The sequence below is a fragment of the Leptinotarsa decemlineata genome, unplaced genomic scaffold (genome assembly GCF_025532065.1).
Source record: "Leptinotarsa decemlineata unplaced genomic scaffold, Ldec_3_MD MMD2_P_RNA_scaffold_6, whole genome shotgun sequence".
NCBI classification, from domain to species: Eukaryota; Metazoa; Arthropoda; class Insecta; order Coleoptera; family Chrysomelidae; genus Leptinotarsa; species Leptinotarsa decemlineata.
In genome coordinates, this window is record NW_027412533.1 from 11,130,162 (window position 1) to 11,147,831 (window position 17,670).

At 38.3% G+C, this 17,670-nt stretch overlaps 1 protein-coding gene across 1 annotated transcript in view; it reads left to right on the plus strand.

Moving 5' to 3' along the window:
- The window catches only part of LOC111516365 (phospholipase A1 member A), a 75,644-nt gene that overhangs the window by 49,492 nt on the left and 8,482 nt on the right, over window positions 1–17,670 (plus strand). The window contains exons 5-6 of the mRNA XM_074169964.1: window positions 5,686–5,877; window positions 12,017–12,185. Coding sequence (XP_074026065.1) covers window positions 5,686–5,877; window positions 12,017–12,185 — 361 coding nt within the window. The remainder of the gene's footprint in view (window positions 1–5,685; window positions 5,878–12,016; window positions 12,186–17,670) is intronic.

Here is a 17,670-nt window from a genome sequence, read left to right on the forward strand (position 1 = left end):
AATTCGGCACATCTCGTTCCTCACGTCGGATTCAATATCCCCCGGAGCGTAGGGCAACACTGGTGTCTCGTCAATACCGTAAGAGTGCCGTATATTGTATTTTTTTTACCGTAGTATGCGCTGGTCAGGCCCTATCCCCCGAGCCCCGATACATTCGGGAGGGCGCGCCAGCATTATCAACCAACGACCACTCCTCACACCGTGGTGTGAGTGATCATTGGGTCCGAGAATCATGTGCCCTGAGCAAGCGTAGTGAGCCAAGAATGACAGCCTTCTGCATCTGCCCGGCTAATTCTACCTTAGTGCTGCAAGCCGGTATGCTTTTAAGATTCTAGAGTAGAGAGGGCATCATTCCACCAAGGACTCCAATAATCAGAACAACCATATTGAAAGAGTGGTCTGGATAGAAATTGCGGAGTTCGAAAAGAAAATCTCGATATTTTATCCGTTTCTTCTTCTCTTTTCGGACGATATTCGTCTCACCAGGAGCTGAAAACTCCACGACAAATATAGCCTTGCTCTGGTGGTCGAGAAGGACTACATCGGGCTTATTAGCTTCTTTGAGCCTGAGGGTGGGGAACGAATAGTTCCAATGAATTCGGCACTTCTCGTTCCCCCACAACGGATTCAATATCCCCCGGAGCGTAGGGCAACACCGGTATCTCGTCAATACTGTAAGAGTGCTGAAGATGGTAATATAGCACTCTAAGGGCTATTATTATTATTATTATTTTATTTTTTTTTTCACCGTAGTGTGCGCTGGTCAGGCCCTATCCCCCGAAGCCCCGATACATTCGGGAGGGCGCGCCAGCATAATCAACCAATGACCACTCCCCACACCGTGGGGTAAGTGATCATTGGGCCCGAGAATCATGTGCCCTGAGCAAACGCAGTGAGCCAAGAATGACAGCCTTCTGCATCTGTGCGGCTAAGATTTCTGTCTTAGTGCGGCAAGCCGGTATGGTTTTGAGATTCGAGAGTAGAGAAGACATCATTCCACCAAGGACTCCAATAATCAGAACGACCATCTTGACAGAGTGATCTGGATAGAGTCTGCGGAGTTCGAAGAGAAAATCTCGATATTTTATCCGTTTTTCCTCCTCTTTTCTGACGATATTCGTCTCGCCAGGAGCTGAAAACTCCACGACAAATATCGTTTTGGTCTGGTGGTCGAGAAGGACTACATCAGGCTTATTAGCTTGTATGAGCCTGAGGGTGGGGAACGAATAGTTCCAATAAATTCGGCACTTCTCGTTCCCCACAACGGATTCAATATCCCCCGGAGCGTAGGGCAACACCGGTGTCTCGTCAATACCGTAAGAGTGCCGTAGATGGTAATATAGCACTCTTAGGGCCGCGTTATGTCGATGGATATAGGCCGAGACCGCATATGCTGGACATGCTGATAGCAAGTGCATTAGGGTCTCGGGCGCCTCGCGGCAGGCCCTGCACCTTGTGTCAGGAACCTCTACACCCATCACGCGACTGCGGTAGACACCATCCTGGCAAGCCATGATGAACCCCTCAGTTTCCGACTTCAGCCCACTCGACCTGAGAAAAGCGAACGTCAGGCGCTTTGATAAGCCAAGGTCTTCAATATTATTGAAGAAGACCCCATGCATTGGCTTATCCCTGTGTCTCCGCAGAAGTAAGGTGATCTCTGCGGCTTTTATCTGAGCTTTTTGCTGAACGGGTTCCAACTCGGTGACAGAGTTGTAGTCACCTCGTTCAGAGTCGAAAACTATACCGAGTTCATCAGCTGCTCGAGCAGCTGCCCTAAAGAGAAATGCTTCAATTCCTGCTCTCTCATGGTCACGGAACATGCAGAGAAGGGGATCCGAACTCCTGACGACTTTACAGGCTGTATCCAGTATTATTCTGTCATGTAGACACTCCAAACTCAAAAGTCCACGACCTCCCTGTTGTCGGGGGAAGTACAACCTTGGAACGGACGATTTGGGATGCAAACTCCTATAGAGATGCATCATTTTTCAGGTCCTTACGTCGAGTTGATACAGCTCCTCCCGAGTCCACTTCACTACTCCAAACGAGTAGAGTAAGATTGGAACGGCAAGCATATTTGTTGCAGCAACTTTGTTCTTCCCCGACAGCTCCGATGACCAGATCTGTCGAAGTTTGTGCTGATACTTGCCGCGGAGAGAGTTTTTCACTGCGGTTACCTCTTGTGAGTGGCGTTGTTCCACCCCGAGGTAAGTATATGTCTCTCCGGCATCCAGATGGTGTAGGATGCTTCCATCTACGAGCTGCACATCCTCTCCGTAGTCCCCGCATCGTCCTCTTTTGAGATGAACCATTGCACATTTGTCTAGCCCGAATTTCATACCGATAGCATGCGTGTACTCTTCCACCACCCGCAAGGACTGATGGAGATCCTTCTCTCCAGAGGCATAAAGTTTAAGATCATCCATATGAAACAGATGGGTTACCTTGTGCCTCCGGTTTCCGGGGGTGCCACAGTTATACCCTCGAGTGTTTCTGAGCGCAACGGATAATGGCAATAGTGAGATGCAGAATAGAAGGGGACTGAGGGAATCCCCCTGAAATACACCCCTTCTGAAAGTGACCCACCCTGTTTGGACTCTTGCTTGACCAGATGTTATGGTGAAGCGAGTTCGCCAAAGTGGTATCAGTTGTTCAATGCATCTCACTATGTTGTCGGGTACCGCAAGGCATCTGAGCAAATGCAAGATGAGCTCATGCGAAATTGTATCAAATGCCTTACGGTAATCGATCCAGGCCATAGAGAGGTTACGCTTATATTGTATCGAGTCCTGCGTTACACATCTATTGATGAGCAGGTTCTCTTTACATCCAGCGACTCTTCTCTTCGACCCTCTCTGCTCATATATCCGTTCGAACACTCGGTCAACTGCGGTGAGTATTCGTGTGTATAAGATGCTCGTAAACAACTTATAACACGAATTCAAGCATGTTATCGGTCTGTAATTCTTAGGAATCGACAAATCTCCGCTTTTGGGGATGAGAACGGTCCGCCCCTCGACAAACCAATCCGGAATCGGCTGCTCTCCGTCCAGCCATAAGTTGAAAACTCTGGCCAGATGGCGGTGGGTACTTGGTAGTTTTTTCCACCAATAAGTGTTCAGCTCATCTGGGCCTGGAGCAGCAAAGTTCTTGGAACCAACAAGGGCTCTTCGAACGTCATCCGGGGTTATCGGGTTGCGCAGTTCATTGAGCTCAGGCTGTCGAAGCTCTCTGTTGAAAGCTTCGAACTGCGCTAGGGCTGGAGTGTCTAAGTTGAGTGGCTGCGGGTGTTCATAGATATCCTTCCAGAAGGATTCCACCTGATCAGCAGTCGGCGGATTATCCACAACACGTGGAGGCTCTTGGAATAAGCGAGAAGGTTTCTCGCGGAACCTAAGATTTTCCGAGATACTTCTCGCTCGCCTCACTAGTGACTTCTTAGCAGCCACTAGCATTCGTATCCTATCAAGGCAATGCTGTTTGGTGATCAACAGCACGCCTTGGCTTAGAGTGTGATGGATACGTCGTAAATTGGCGGCTATTCGCCGCACTGCGGGCGTGAAAGGCCTATTGGCCGCCCTGTAGTCCATCACACATTGGATACGAGACGCGTGTTGTCTTGCCGACGTGATCTTAGCCTCCATCTTGTGTACACGCCGTTCAATCTTCCGAACCGCAAGGCCGGGATTTCGTCCTTCCGATTCGGAAAGCGATTGGACGACGTTATACACGGCGGTGTTGATTTGCCAGATGTCAGCCTCTTCTGTTAGAACACTATGAACCTCCGCATCCAAACAAGCCAGTTCTTGTGGCTCCAGGGGCCTAATTCTGTGGAGCGCCCTGCGTGTTCTGATTGTCGTCTCCATTGGTGGTATGGTGCGAGTCTCCTCTCCAGCCGTGCCAACGGGTGGTAGAACTGCCACTTCTCCCACTTCGTTAGCAGACTGGGGAGGAGCTATATAGCCCTGCCGCCGAAGATAGGATACGTAATCCCTAAGATTTTGGGCGGAAAAGGCGGCATGCTCCGGATGTGTTTCACACCACAGAGCATGCAATCTCGCCATGTACCCTCTTCGCGCGGGCTCACTACTCTCGTAGCAATGCATAAGGCCATCTCTCAGCTCATGCGTCCACTCAAAGCGTCCGTTGTCGTTGCCAGGGTTGTCATTAGTAGGCAAATCATCGTTATGGGCCCCACCACCTTGCCTCTGACCCCTCCGAGCGGATCGATTGTAGGGGCCCCTTCCTTGATCACTGGGAACCAAGTGTTGGGTCCACCGGGTGGTTAGCCCTGTGGACCCACGGCCGGTACCGGAGGGAGAATAGAGTTCTCCTTCCCGGGTGCGCCTGGGCTGCCGGTCCGGTTTTGCACCAGTTGCTCGGGTAAGTTGTGTCGCAACTCACCAAAGGCCAAGGGTGTTAGTGGCCATCCCTGCTTATTATTATTATTATTATTATGATCGTAGTGTGTGCTGGTCAGGCCCTATATCCCGAAGCCCCGATACATTCGGGAGGGCGCGCCAGCATAATCAACCAATGACCACTCCCCACACCGTGGGGTAAGTGATCATTGAGTCCGAGAATCATGTGCCCTGAGCAAACGCAGTGAGCCAAGAATGACAGCCTTCTGCATCTGTGCGGCTAAGATTTCTGCCTTAGTGCGGCAAGCCGGTATGATTTTTAGATTCGAGAGTAGAGAAGACATCATTCCACCAAGGACTTCAACAATCAGAACGACCATCTTGACAGAATGATCTGGATAGAGTCTGCGGAGTTCGAAGAGAAAATCTCGATATTTTATCCATTTTTCCTCCTCTTTTTTGACGATATTCGTCTCGCCAGGAGCTGAAAACTCCCTGTGTCTCCGCAGAAGTAAGGTGATCTCTGCGGCTTTTATATGAGCTTTTTGCTGAACGGATTTCAACTCGGTGACAGAGTTGTAGTCACCTCGTTCAGAGTCGAAAACTATACCGAGTTCATCAGCTGCTCGAGCAGCTGCCCTAAGGAGAAATGCTCCAATTCCTGCTCTCTCATGGTCACGGACCATGCAGAGAAGGGGATCCAAACTCCTGACGACTTTACAGGCTGTATCCAGTACCATTCTGTCATGTAGACACTCCAAACTCAAAAGTCCACGACCTCCCTGTTGTCGGGGAAAGTACAACCGTGGAACGGACGATTTGGGATGCAAACTCCTATAGAGATGCATCATTTTTCGGGTCCTTAAGTCGAGTTGATACAGCTCCTCCCGAGTCCACTTCACTACTCCAAACGAGTAGAGTAAGATTGGAATGGCAAGCATATTTGTTGCAGCTACTTTGTTCTTCCCCGACAGTTCCGATGACCAGATCTGTCGAAGTTTGTGCTGATACTTGCCGCGGAGAGAGTTTTTCACTGCAGTTACCTCTTGTGAGTGGCGTTGTTCCACCCCGAGGTAAGTATACGTCTCTCCGGCATCCAGATGGTGTAAGATGCTTCCATCTACGAGCTGCACATCCTCTCCGTAGTCCCCGCATCGTCCTCTTTTGAGATGAACCATTGCACATTTGTCTAGCCCGAATTTCATACCGATAGCATGCGTGTACTCTTCCACCACCCTCAATGACTGATGGAGATCCTTATTATTATTATTACATAAACATAAATTTGAAATTGATTAACATCTTGTTGTTTGTTGTACAGGTCTTGACCCGACTATTTTTTTCTACATGGGACAAAATTCTTCTAAAGATTTAGATTCATCGGATGCTCATTTCGTGGACATACTTCATACAGGAGCGGGTATTCTTGGGCAATGGGGCCCCAACGGCCATGCAGATTTCTACATAAACGGTGGTTCTAGTCAACCTGGATGTAGTAGTGACACGATTTTCCGTAAGTAACCGATTTTTTGAGGCTTTTGATATCATTACCTCTCAAAATAATAGAAAAAAATCACTCAAATTCAAATAATAATAACCCGATACTTATTTTTCACTTCTGATACTACGTGGAATTGGTTGATACTACATTTAGAACTAAAGTACTCCAATTTTCAACATGGTGAACATGTAATTACATAAGTGCCTATTTATCAATGTTAGATTCAGCTTTACACCTTGACTAGATGCTCTCATTAGTTCAATGAAAATAAAATTGAAACATTTGAAGTTCTTGTATAAATAAATCGACGAGGATAAACAATCTGAAAATGAAATTTAGTCGAAAGCAAGAGTTCAATATACTTTTGAAAAACTGACTAGACTGAAAAAAGGGACTCCAACATGTTATGAATATTTCACAACTGTTTGGTAGAGTTCTTTGATACGTAGGTAGTATGATAAATTTCTTAATCCAGCTACTTATATTGAGTGGAGAAATCGATGTTTCGTTTTTAATTCAAAAATTAAATGAAACTTATCATAACTTTTCAAAAGATTATTTGAAATGAAAGTAGTAAGTTATTTTCTGATATTTCTCAATCTAACTACTTTTATTGAGGAATTTTCTTTTTTCTATGCGGAATTGATATTAGGTTTCAAAAAAAATAAAACAAAACCAACGTCATGTCAAAGTGTATGAACTATTTCGATCCATTGATCCAAAATAGAAACATAAATGTCCTATGACTATAAAAATATAAATAAAATATAGTGTACACTAAACTAAAGTATAAAAAACATTGAATGAAAACAATACACAATGGTTGAAACAAATAAACATATAAGACATGCTAGGTTAAAAATGATAGTGAACACTAAACTGAAGTATGAAAAACACTGAACCAACACCAACAAACATTGGTTGAAACACGTACACACATAAGACATGCTAAACTAAAAATGATCGGTATGGAACTTACACACTGTAATAGGGTTTGCTATTGAAAAGTTCATTGATTATTTTTCTGTATTGATTGGTGACAATATTTATCTCGTTAGAATAACTCAGCAGGTGGTTATACATCTTCACATCATTGTAAAATAAGGAGTACATACAAACTGAATAGAAAACGTGTTTTTTATATAATCCAATCTTCATATAAAAGTATTTATTTCAAATTATTTATTTCCTTAGATTTAAAAAAAGATGTTTAGGATATAATCATCATATACATAAAAGGAAAGAAAGTTTTTGGCTTTCTACTACTCCATCTGATACAAAAAAAAATGAGAGAATCTTCCAAAGAAAGGAAGGAAGTAATCAATTTGAAACTCTATACATGAATGTGTAGATCATGCAAAGAAGTAACTTTCAGACACAAACTGAAAGAAAGTCCTCCTGAAACAGCTACTTTCATATAAACATTGAATTACACAAAAGAAAATAATTTTTTCGAAACAAATATTTCTATATGAACACTGAATTATACAGAAGATACTTTTCTCTACTCAGTTTGTATTTCAAACATTTGTTGTGGAATAAGAATCAGATATCATTCACATGAGTTCTACTTTGAATGAATAATAATAATAATAATAATAATAATAATATTTTATTCACCATTCACGATACATAGTGTATATATGGTAAGTCAATCAATAATCAGAATTAATACTAGGTATAAATTTAAAAATGTTAATATTTATACAAGACGTCACTAAAAAGAAAAAAAAGAAATAATTTTATACATACATATAAACACATACACAATTGAAATATATAAAAACGTATACAGATCTAATTCATATTTTATTTTTCAGAAATTATCGTCTAAAAATTCTTGGAAACTATAGTAGCATTTCTGTAATAGCAAGTCTTTAACTTTCTTTTGAAATATGATGTTACTTCCTGTCCGTTTGAGTGATTCTGGTAGTTTATTGTAATATATGATTGCATTGTAATCCGGAGACCTCTCATAGAATGTCGTTCTATGTTTAGGAATTTTCAATAAGTTGCCGTGTCTGGTGTTATATTCATGTTTCTCAAAATTACACGAATAATTATCTATATTCTGTTTGGCAAAGATAATACATCGAAAAATGTACACAGCAGGCACCGTAAGAATTTTATTTTCTTTAAAGATAGATCGACAACTGTCTTGATAATTCAAGTTAAAAATCAGTCTTACTAAACGCTTTTGGGAAACAAACACTCTCAAGAATTCTCTTGCTCGACCCCATGCCAATATATTCATATTAATATGTGCATATGCCATAGCATAGTAAATGCTTAGCAAGCCTGCTATATTCATAGTTGATTTCATTTGTTTAATAGCGAAATAGGCTTTATTTAGTTTTGAACATACACTTTCAATGTGTCTACCCCAATTTATACTCTCATCTAAATGAGTGCCTAAAAATTTAGTTTCCATAGAGGGTTGGATGTCCGTCAATTACAAAAAGTTCGTTGGGTAACAATTTTCGGTGAAAAAATTTGACTATTACCGATTTGGACGTGTTTAGAATTAACTTATTTCTCTGACACCAGGATGAAAATTGATTTACAACCATTTCCAGTTTAACTGCAAGCTGTTTTGCATCCTGATCAGATATTGTTATCGTTGTGTCATCGGCAAACATGGTAACATGAACGTTTTCTAAATATTGTGGAAGATCATTTACATAAAGAAAAAAAGCAGTGGCCCAAGAACTGAACCCTGTGGTACCCCAAGTTTCACAGCCTGACTGTGTGAAATTGAATTATTGCATCTCACTATCATGGTTCTATCTGTCATATATGATTGTATCCACTTTATTATACTGGCTGGAAGTCCTAGAGGCGCCAATTTATCTATTAAAGTTTCAATACACACTGTATCAAAGGCTTGTGACAAGTCGAAAAATAATGATAGGACATATTTGTTGTTGTCAATCTCTTTATATATATAATTAAGCAAGTGACACGAGGCTGTTTCAATCGACCTGTTTTGCCTGAAACCATGCTGAGAAGTACTTACTAATTTATTCTTTTCTAAGTGATAAATCACTCTTGTAGACACTATTTTTTCAAACAATTTCGGTAATAAATTGTACTCACATGGAACATTGTCACCATGTGAGTACAATTTATTACCATTCAACCTGGATTCGACCTGGGCATGATAAACAGCCATAAGTTGGTTTATGTTGAGAACATTCCTCAAGTTAATGAAAAGATAGGTTATAGAGCTCAATTTTGTAACTAGTTGATCACAGTGCTCATTCCAAGAAAGACTCTCATCCATTTGAATGCCTAGGAATTTAACAGCATCATGGGTGTTCCTCAAAACATAGTCATTAATAGTCACCTGAATATCATCGGTTTTATTTTGATAGTTGTGAAAGCGGATTAACTGAGTTTTTTTTACATTAAAAACAGGTCGTGACTATTGAAATAGTTTGAAACTACATACAGAGTATATTCACATTTTCGTGTTAATTCATTCGTCGCTTTTGCAGATATTAACAAACTAATATCATCTGCATAAGCAGTAACTGTAGAATATGGTATTTTCCTGTCCATATTATTGATATATAATAGATATAATTGGACCGACCTCATTTCTGATGTTGAAGACCAATAAACATCACCAATAAACATCACCAATAAACATCACCGTCAAATTTGAGCGAGACACACTGCATTATGTTGCTGAGAAAAGATGAAACCCATGAATGTGAATTTCCTCTTATTCCATAACGATCCAGAATATATAATAACTTGGTATGATTAACACAGTCAAAAGCCCTGCTCAAGTCACCGAGAACTATAGCGGGACACTTGCCCGAGTCGATAAATTCAATCAAGTCAACGTAGAAGATAGTAGGGCACTTTGAGTTGATTTGCCACACCGGAAACCATGCTGAATTGGAGTCAGAATATTATGTGATTCGATAAAAATCTTCGAGAAAGTTGGAGGAATAGTAACTGGTCCGAAATTTTCTAATATCGATAATTTTTTTGAATGGGAGTTACTTTACGCACCTCCAGCTTTGATGGGAAGATGCCCTTTGAAAATGATACATTCACCAAGAAGGTTAACGGTTCTATGATAGTACTTAATATTTTTTTCACCTCGTCGATTCCTGAAGACCTCTTGTTCCTCATTTTACGACTGACGAGATCGAACAGTTCGCTTTCAATGAATGGTTTAAAAAAAGTGTGTGGATAGAAATCTATGGAATTAGTCAGATTGTCTAGATGTAATACCTTCGGAATTTTCCCCATCAGTGCTTGGGGGGTCTCGATGAAGAAATTGTTCAATTCAGTCACAATATTTGCAGGATATTCTATCAACTCAATATTCTTTTGAATACCTATATCTTTTGATGAATGTTTTAGGTACTCCACTTGAGAGTTCAGATACAAACATTCCATAAAACCCTTGAACTATACTCAGACATTCGTTTTCACTCTTGATAACAGTTTTTTTTTCGTTTCTCTTACTAAATTTGTATGTTTTTTCTTGTTATTTTTGTAAATATCAGCCAAAGAAGGGTCATTTTTCTCGAGAAAGAATAAATGTCTCAATGAAGAGCTCAATTTTTCTATTTCATGCGTGATTCATCTTTTTTTATTATTCTTCACAAATATTGTTTGTTTGGGAAAGCTAACCTCAAAATCATGGAAGAAAACCTCAAAGAATCGCTCAAAAGCTTCGTCACAATTATTGTATTCATACACATGGTTTCAGATTTCTTTTTGCTAGGCGACCTCAAAGTTTCTTATGTTTACCTCACTGAAACATCTTTTCATTTTCCAAGAGAATTGAACGGTGATCAGAAATTACACTGTCAATAACGTAGCATATTTGCTCATCAAAAGAATACTGTTAGTAATTATTGTGTGGACGAAGATTGGAAACAAGACATCACATTGCACAATGATCTAAAGTGGGAATTAGAGTATAAATCGAAATTAAAATCACCACAAAAGTAAACAATCATACAAAGCCTGTAAATGTGATTCAAAGCATCACAAATATTAGCAAAAAATGAATCAGCATCTCCACAGGAGGATCTATAAATATTCATTATAACATATTTCTTCTCATTTAGAATTTAAGAAATAGCATAACATTCGAAAAGCTGCTGTATGTAATACTTCCTAAGATACGTAACTTTTACATTTATATTATTTCGTGCCCATATAACTAATCCTCCTTAACACCTATCTCAGTTATGCACAAAAACTCCAAACTATTATAATAATCTAGTTCTATCTGCAGAGTGTTCATTTTATCAAAATTTACAGTATTTATATTCACCAGGGTCCTCAAACCCTCGTCTCGGATTACTGTAGGCCGACCATTTCGGTGCTCATTTTCGAGGTTAAAATCTCTGGAACGAAATTTTGCAAATCAACGTCGAACACTGTGTTCATTAACACTATCATTGCCAAATGCCTGGTTCATTTTTCGGAATGTGTCGGCAGCGCTTTGGTTCAATTTGAATTCATAGAGAAAAATTGGCCAACAATCGCTTAACCACATCAAATAGTAATAAGCTGAAGAGAGACATCAATCAGTATGTACATCGATACAGTGAAATGAATATTTATTGAGATATGGAGCTACAAAAACACATGATATTTAAACGGACAAAACTTTTGAAACAACCTTACAGAAAGCCAAAAAGTTTTTATGTCATTTATATCATAAGTTTTTGATAGTGTTTCGAAACTTAGGTAGTAGGCATCTTAATTTTTTTCATTATTTCTTAATCCAAATACTTACTTTGAATGGAGAAATTGAAGTTTTCTTTTCAGTTCAAAACGAAAATGAAACCAATGTCTTATCGAAGTAAATATAGTGGAAAGCAACAACTCAATATTGTATAGTCAAAAATGTGCATATACCTACTGAAAAAAAGGACTCTAGCAAGTTTTGAATGTTTGTGAAATTGGTGGCTATGGGTCCTTCAAATCAAATTCATGCCAAAATTAAAAATGTCAGCAGATCACTAATATCCATTCATGTTATAATGTCTAATTTGTACATCGTTACTTAATAATTTATTTTTCTTACAAGCAGTCTATATATTTTATTTGACTTATTTTTGGGAAAATTTCATTTTTCATATTCCATTGAAACTGAAGTAGTAATATTTTTTAGAAACTTTGGCATGTGACCATACAAAAGTGACGCCATACTTCATCGAGTCTATTGTAACCACGAACGGTTTTTGGGCCTACCCTTGTCCGACATTATTGAGTTTCATGATAGGCTGGTGCAGCCCTCAAGACAATGAATACGTTCTAATGGGGGAGCATGTCAGTCATAGGTGAGTATTTGAATATATTACACTTCTGTTATTTGAGTGTATAATGTTGTCTAAATATATTATTTGAAAGAACATATCGAAATGTTCACTTTTTCAGTTAACTTGGCCAACTTTCCAGGTCGAGTTTTCTTCAGAATTTTCAATGGGACTACTTTATTTGTGATACATCATTTTGCCTAAAGGAATTCAATTCCAAATACATCGGTGTGCTGAAATTGAGGATCGATCAAGTGTTGTTGAAGTTTTAATAAAAATTAAGTTTCATCAAGCTATTTTCATTTATGATCACCTAAAATCATCATTAGGAAGGTTCACTGTGGATACTTCACTGTATTGAAAAATAATTTTCTTTCAGAAATAATAGTTTGGAAGGTGAGACAGACGTTTTCATGAAAAAAAAAATGTCACCATGTGTTTTTGTATACGAATATCTTTGTTTAAGGCTTAGTATATTGATGTATTCGATTCACTTCATTCAACAATTTGAAAACTTTCGAAAATGTTTTATACTATATAAGAAAGAATATCCATTGTAGCTGCGTATTTTGAATATGGACGATGTGCTAGAGCTCCAGCTCGAATTTTCAATGAAATTCATCTAGAAAAAACCACATCATGTCAGTACATGATTGAATTGTACGCAGCGTACATCGAATTCTGAAAGAAGCAAAATTCCATCCTTATAAAATGCAGAATGTAAAAGAATTAAATGAAGATGATTCTGACAAGACGTGCAGAGTTTTATGAAATCATGAGTCGATTATTGATTGGAGGTAATAATTACCCCTACAGTGTGTGCTTTTCTGACGAATCTTCTTTTTCTTTGAATAGACATGTGAACAGACACAACTGCAGATACTGGAGTTACTTAAATCCCCATTTGTATAGAGAAACTCATTCACAAACTCCCCAGAAATTGGAGAGTTTGTGAATGCGTTTTTTGGGAAACCATATTGTAGGTCCATATTTTATTGATGGTAACCACAACGGACAAATGTATCTTGAACTTCTTGATACAACTGTGAACTCCAGAATCACTCAGTTACTTGAAGCCGGTGATAGTCTACTTGAAGGTCACCTTTCAACAAGATGAAGCTCCTTCACATTTTGTTGCACCTGTACGTCAATTTTTAGATGACAATTTCACATGAAGGTGGATTAGAAGGCGAGGATCAACAGAATGGCCGCCTAGGTCTCCTTATTCATAACCATTCGACTTGTTTATGGGGTCATTTGAAATCCAAAGTTTATATTACATAGCCAAATTCTCTTGATGATCTTAGCAGGAGAATTGTTGTGGAGTGTCGTGCAGTGACTCCAGAAATGTTGAGAAATGTGCGAAGACATTTCGAAAATCGCTTATACTTCTGTGTGTAACTGAATGGTTCAGATTTTGAACCTGTCATAAGATGATTACATTTTAGTTGATGAAAAATAAAAAAAGGCTTGGCAAACTTAGTTTTCATTAAAACTTCAACAATACTTGATCGATACTCAATTTCATTACACCGATGTATTCAGGATTGAATTTTCTTCAAAATGATGTATCACAAGTATATTAGTGTCATTGAAAATTCTGAAGTATGGGGTGCTGGGGATGAGAGGGTTGACAACACAATGATGATGTGTTTGGTGAAATTATTCCCCCTTGAAATAAAAATAGACGGATCTGAGCGATTTTCGATTTTTTTTCACGAGTTCGCAAATTAGGGGGGTGACAAGTTTTAGCTGAGACACACTGTATACTTATATGCATTGTATTCAATGGTGATTTCTACACAATTGTGCAGATGAATTATATATTTGACCTCCATCAACTCGTGAATATACATTATGCCCTACCTCAAATATAACATGGTTATCCAGATAAATGCAGATTCCTCCCAAAGGCTAGTGATTTCTGAAAAAAGAATGATACATTTGATAGAACTGAGCGATACTTGATGATAATCTATTAAAACGTATTCAAAAAAACTTTAATGTGAGATTTCATGTGGAAATCTTAAATTGAATTGTTTTTTTTTAATACGAACGATTGATATGTTTAATTTTTTGTTCAAAACGGAATGTTTCGTTGATAGTGATATGCTGAAGAAATTTTCCTTAAATTCTGATAACCACGGCTACTATACTAATTCCACATAACAAAACATTCTTTTGAAAATGCACCGTTATATTCAGTAATCCAGTGTGCTAAAAAGCGAAAAACATATCAACAGAGTCAAAAATATGTTGGTCAGCAAATGTTACTATCATGTGAAAAAATATGAAATTGCAAATAGGTGTAAATCTTTCTCTACAAGTGCCTAATGGCAACTTGTCACAAAGCTCGGGAAACTTTCACCAAAGTTACTAAAATTATCGGTGACCTCAAAAACAAAAAATCATCGGGACCAGATGAAATTAGAAATTAATATCTAAAAATAGTAGTCAATTATATTTCAGAACCCTTGTGCTATATTTTCAATAAGTATTTGGAGAAAGAAGTTTTCACCTGTCGGTAGCAAAATTACTAGAAAAAATTATTAAAATTCGATTGGTCAACTACTTGAATAAATACAATATTATTTCACCTGAACAGTATGATGTATGGTCTCAGAGAGAATAATTCAACGCAGGATGTTGTTCTGTCAAGGTTCTATGAAAATGTAGATAGAGAAAAGTATGCCTTGTAGTCTTTAATGATAATGTAGTCTTCAGCCAAGGAATTTTATTGCAAAAACTGGAAAATATAGGCATAAGGGGAGTTGCCCTAGGTCTCTCCAAAGATTATTTGACAATTAGAAAACAGAGAGTGAAGATTAATGATTCAGTCAGTAATGAGAGCAGTGAAATTCGCGGTGTCTCACAGGGTACCGTACTTGGACTCATATTTTTCAATACCTATCTAAATCAACTCCTTACTTTGAATATTGTTGAAAGGTAGCTGAAAGGAATTTGAGAGGAATTTGAAACAGTCCGTTAGGATTAACAACCAAGTTGTTGAAATAGTATCGTCAGTGAAGTACTTAGGCATTTTTATAGACTCTATGTTGGGATGGATATAGACATCGATAAGCTGAAAAATAATCTTCGAGGACTAATTTTCCAGTTTTATAAATTTCATAAAATTATTTCAGATGAAAAGCTCAGATTCCTCTATTATGCACTAGTAGAATATCTACTGCAATGGGATAATTGGGTGGGGTGGAGCAAACAAAACAATTGTTGGAACTCTTGAAAATGTACAAAAATGAATCCTGAAAATGATATACCGTAAACCTTCTCGTTTTTCTTCTGATGCATAATACCACGAGCTACAAATTCTTGACATTAGGCAGTCATACTCTAAGTCGACAATACTTTTAATTCTTTAACGAAAACAAAACACCATGAAACGGAATCATTCTTGTAATACAGTGGCCTTAATATCATCTGATATTGTTATACCGAGGGCAAATAAAGCAGTGGGTCAAAAATATTTCACATATATAGGGCCAAGATTATATAATATAATACCAGATTCACTGATAACGACTTACGGGAAAAATCCTTTGGAAAGGGAACTCAAAAAATGGTTACTTTCCGAAAATAGACAGATTTTCCATAAACTAATTGATAGTCCGAACTGATTATCAAACTTGTTTTCATAAAATGTCAATAATCAATATATCTATAAATTACCTGTTTTCCTAGAAGTAATATTGATTATGTCATTTACCGATTATGTCATTTACCGAAGTGTGAAATTTACCTAACATGTGACTTATCAAAAAACCCAAATATGACTTTACCCGGATGTGTCATTATATCACGTACAAGCAGTTTGAACTGCTTCTGTGATTTTTCTGTTTATTTGTTTTTTTTGCATGTGTTATATTGGTTTTGTAATATTTTATTTTATTATGCAAATAAACATTATTATTATTATTATTATTATTATTATTGTAATTGTTTTTTCAAAATCTAATTCTTGAGAGAATTATTCATTTATCTAATTGAATATTGGCTTTGCAATAAACTCGAAGAGCCTAGTTCATCTGTATATTCGTGAATTGGGTATTTTGTCGATCCCATAGATGGCGTTTTCCACAATTCAGTGTACTTTAACAGTGGATGACAATACTTAGTAGATATTTGTCTCCCTTATTCCTGAAGATAAGAATATACCAAGCCTCGACTTCGATATTTTAGTTCATTCATTAGTTAAGAGGTTATGTAATTTTTCACTTACCGTTGTTATGGAAAAAGCATCTCTACTGCAATGGGATAATTGGGTAGGGTGGAGCAAACAAAACAATTGTTAGAACTCTTGAAAATGTACAAAAATGAATCCTGAAAATGATACACTGTAAACCTTCTCGTTTTTCTTCTGATGCATGATACCACGAGCTACAAATTCTTGACATCAGGCAGTTATACTCTAAGTCGAAAATACTGTTCATTCTTTAACGAAAACAATACACCATGAAACGGAATCATCCTTGTAATACAGAGGCCTTAATATCATCTGATATTGTTATACCAAATAAAGCAAATAAAGCAGTGGGCCAAAAATATTTCACATATATAGGGCCAAGATTATATAATATAATACCAGATTCACTGATAACGACTTACGGGAAAAACGATTATCAACTACCTTTATCATGGTTGATAAATGATCGTCTTCCTTCAAGTAGACTGGTTTTTATGAAACCCTTATAGTTGTTGATCTGTATTTTTTGATGTTTCTTCTGTCAGGTTTTTTTGTAATCATAATCAATAACGAAATTTATTGTTGCACTATATATGGTTAAGAACACCCATGGACAGGGTCCTCAGAGAGCCTATATGGGATAACTTATTTTCACAATCTTTGTTTACATTATAATATTTCTTATACTTTATTTCAATGTAAAAATGTTCTTTCTGTAAATAAATATTTTTTTACCGTAGTATGTGCTGGTCAGGCCCTATCCCCCAAAGCCCCGATATGTTCGGGAGGGCGCGCCAGCATTATCAACCAACGACCACTCCTCATACCGTGAGCTAAATGATCATTAGGTCCGAGAACAATGTGCCCTGAGCAATCAATTATCATTATTATTATTTTTATTTCCACCGTAGTGTGCGCTGGTCAGGCCCTATCCCCCGAAGCCCAGATACATTAGGGAGAGTGCGCCAGCATTATCAACCAATGACCACTCCCCACACCGTGGGGTAAGTGATCATTGGGTCCGAGAATCATGTGCCCTGAGAAAGTGCAGCGAGCCAAGAATGACAGCCTTCTGACAGACTTGGACAGACAGATTTCTGTCTAAGTGCGACAAGCCGGCATGATTTTGAGATTCGAGAGTAGAAAGGGCATCATTCCACCAAGGACTCCAATAATCAGAACAACCATCTTGACAGAGTGGTCTGGATAGAGTCTGCGGAATTCGAAGAGAAAATCTCGATATTTTATCCGTTTTTCTTCCTCTTTTCTGACGATATTCGTCTCGCCGGGAGCTGAAAACTCCATGAC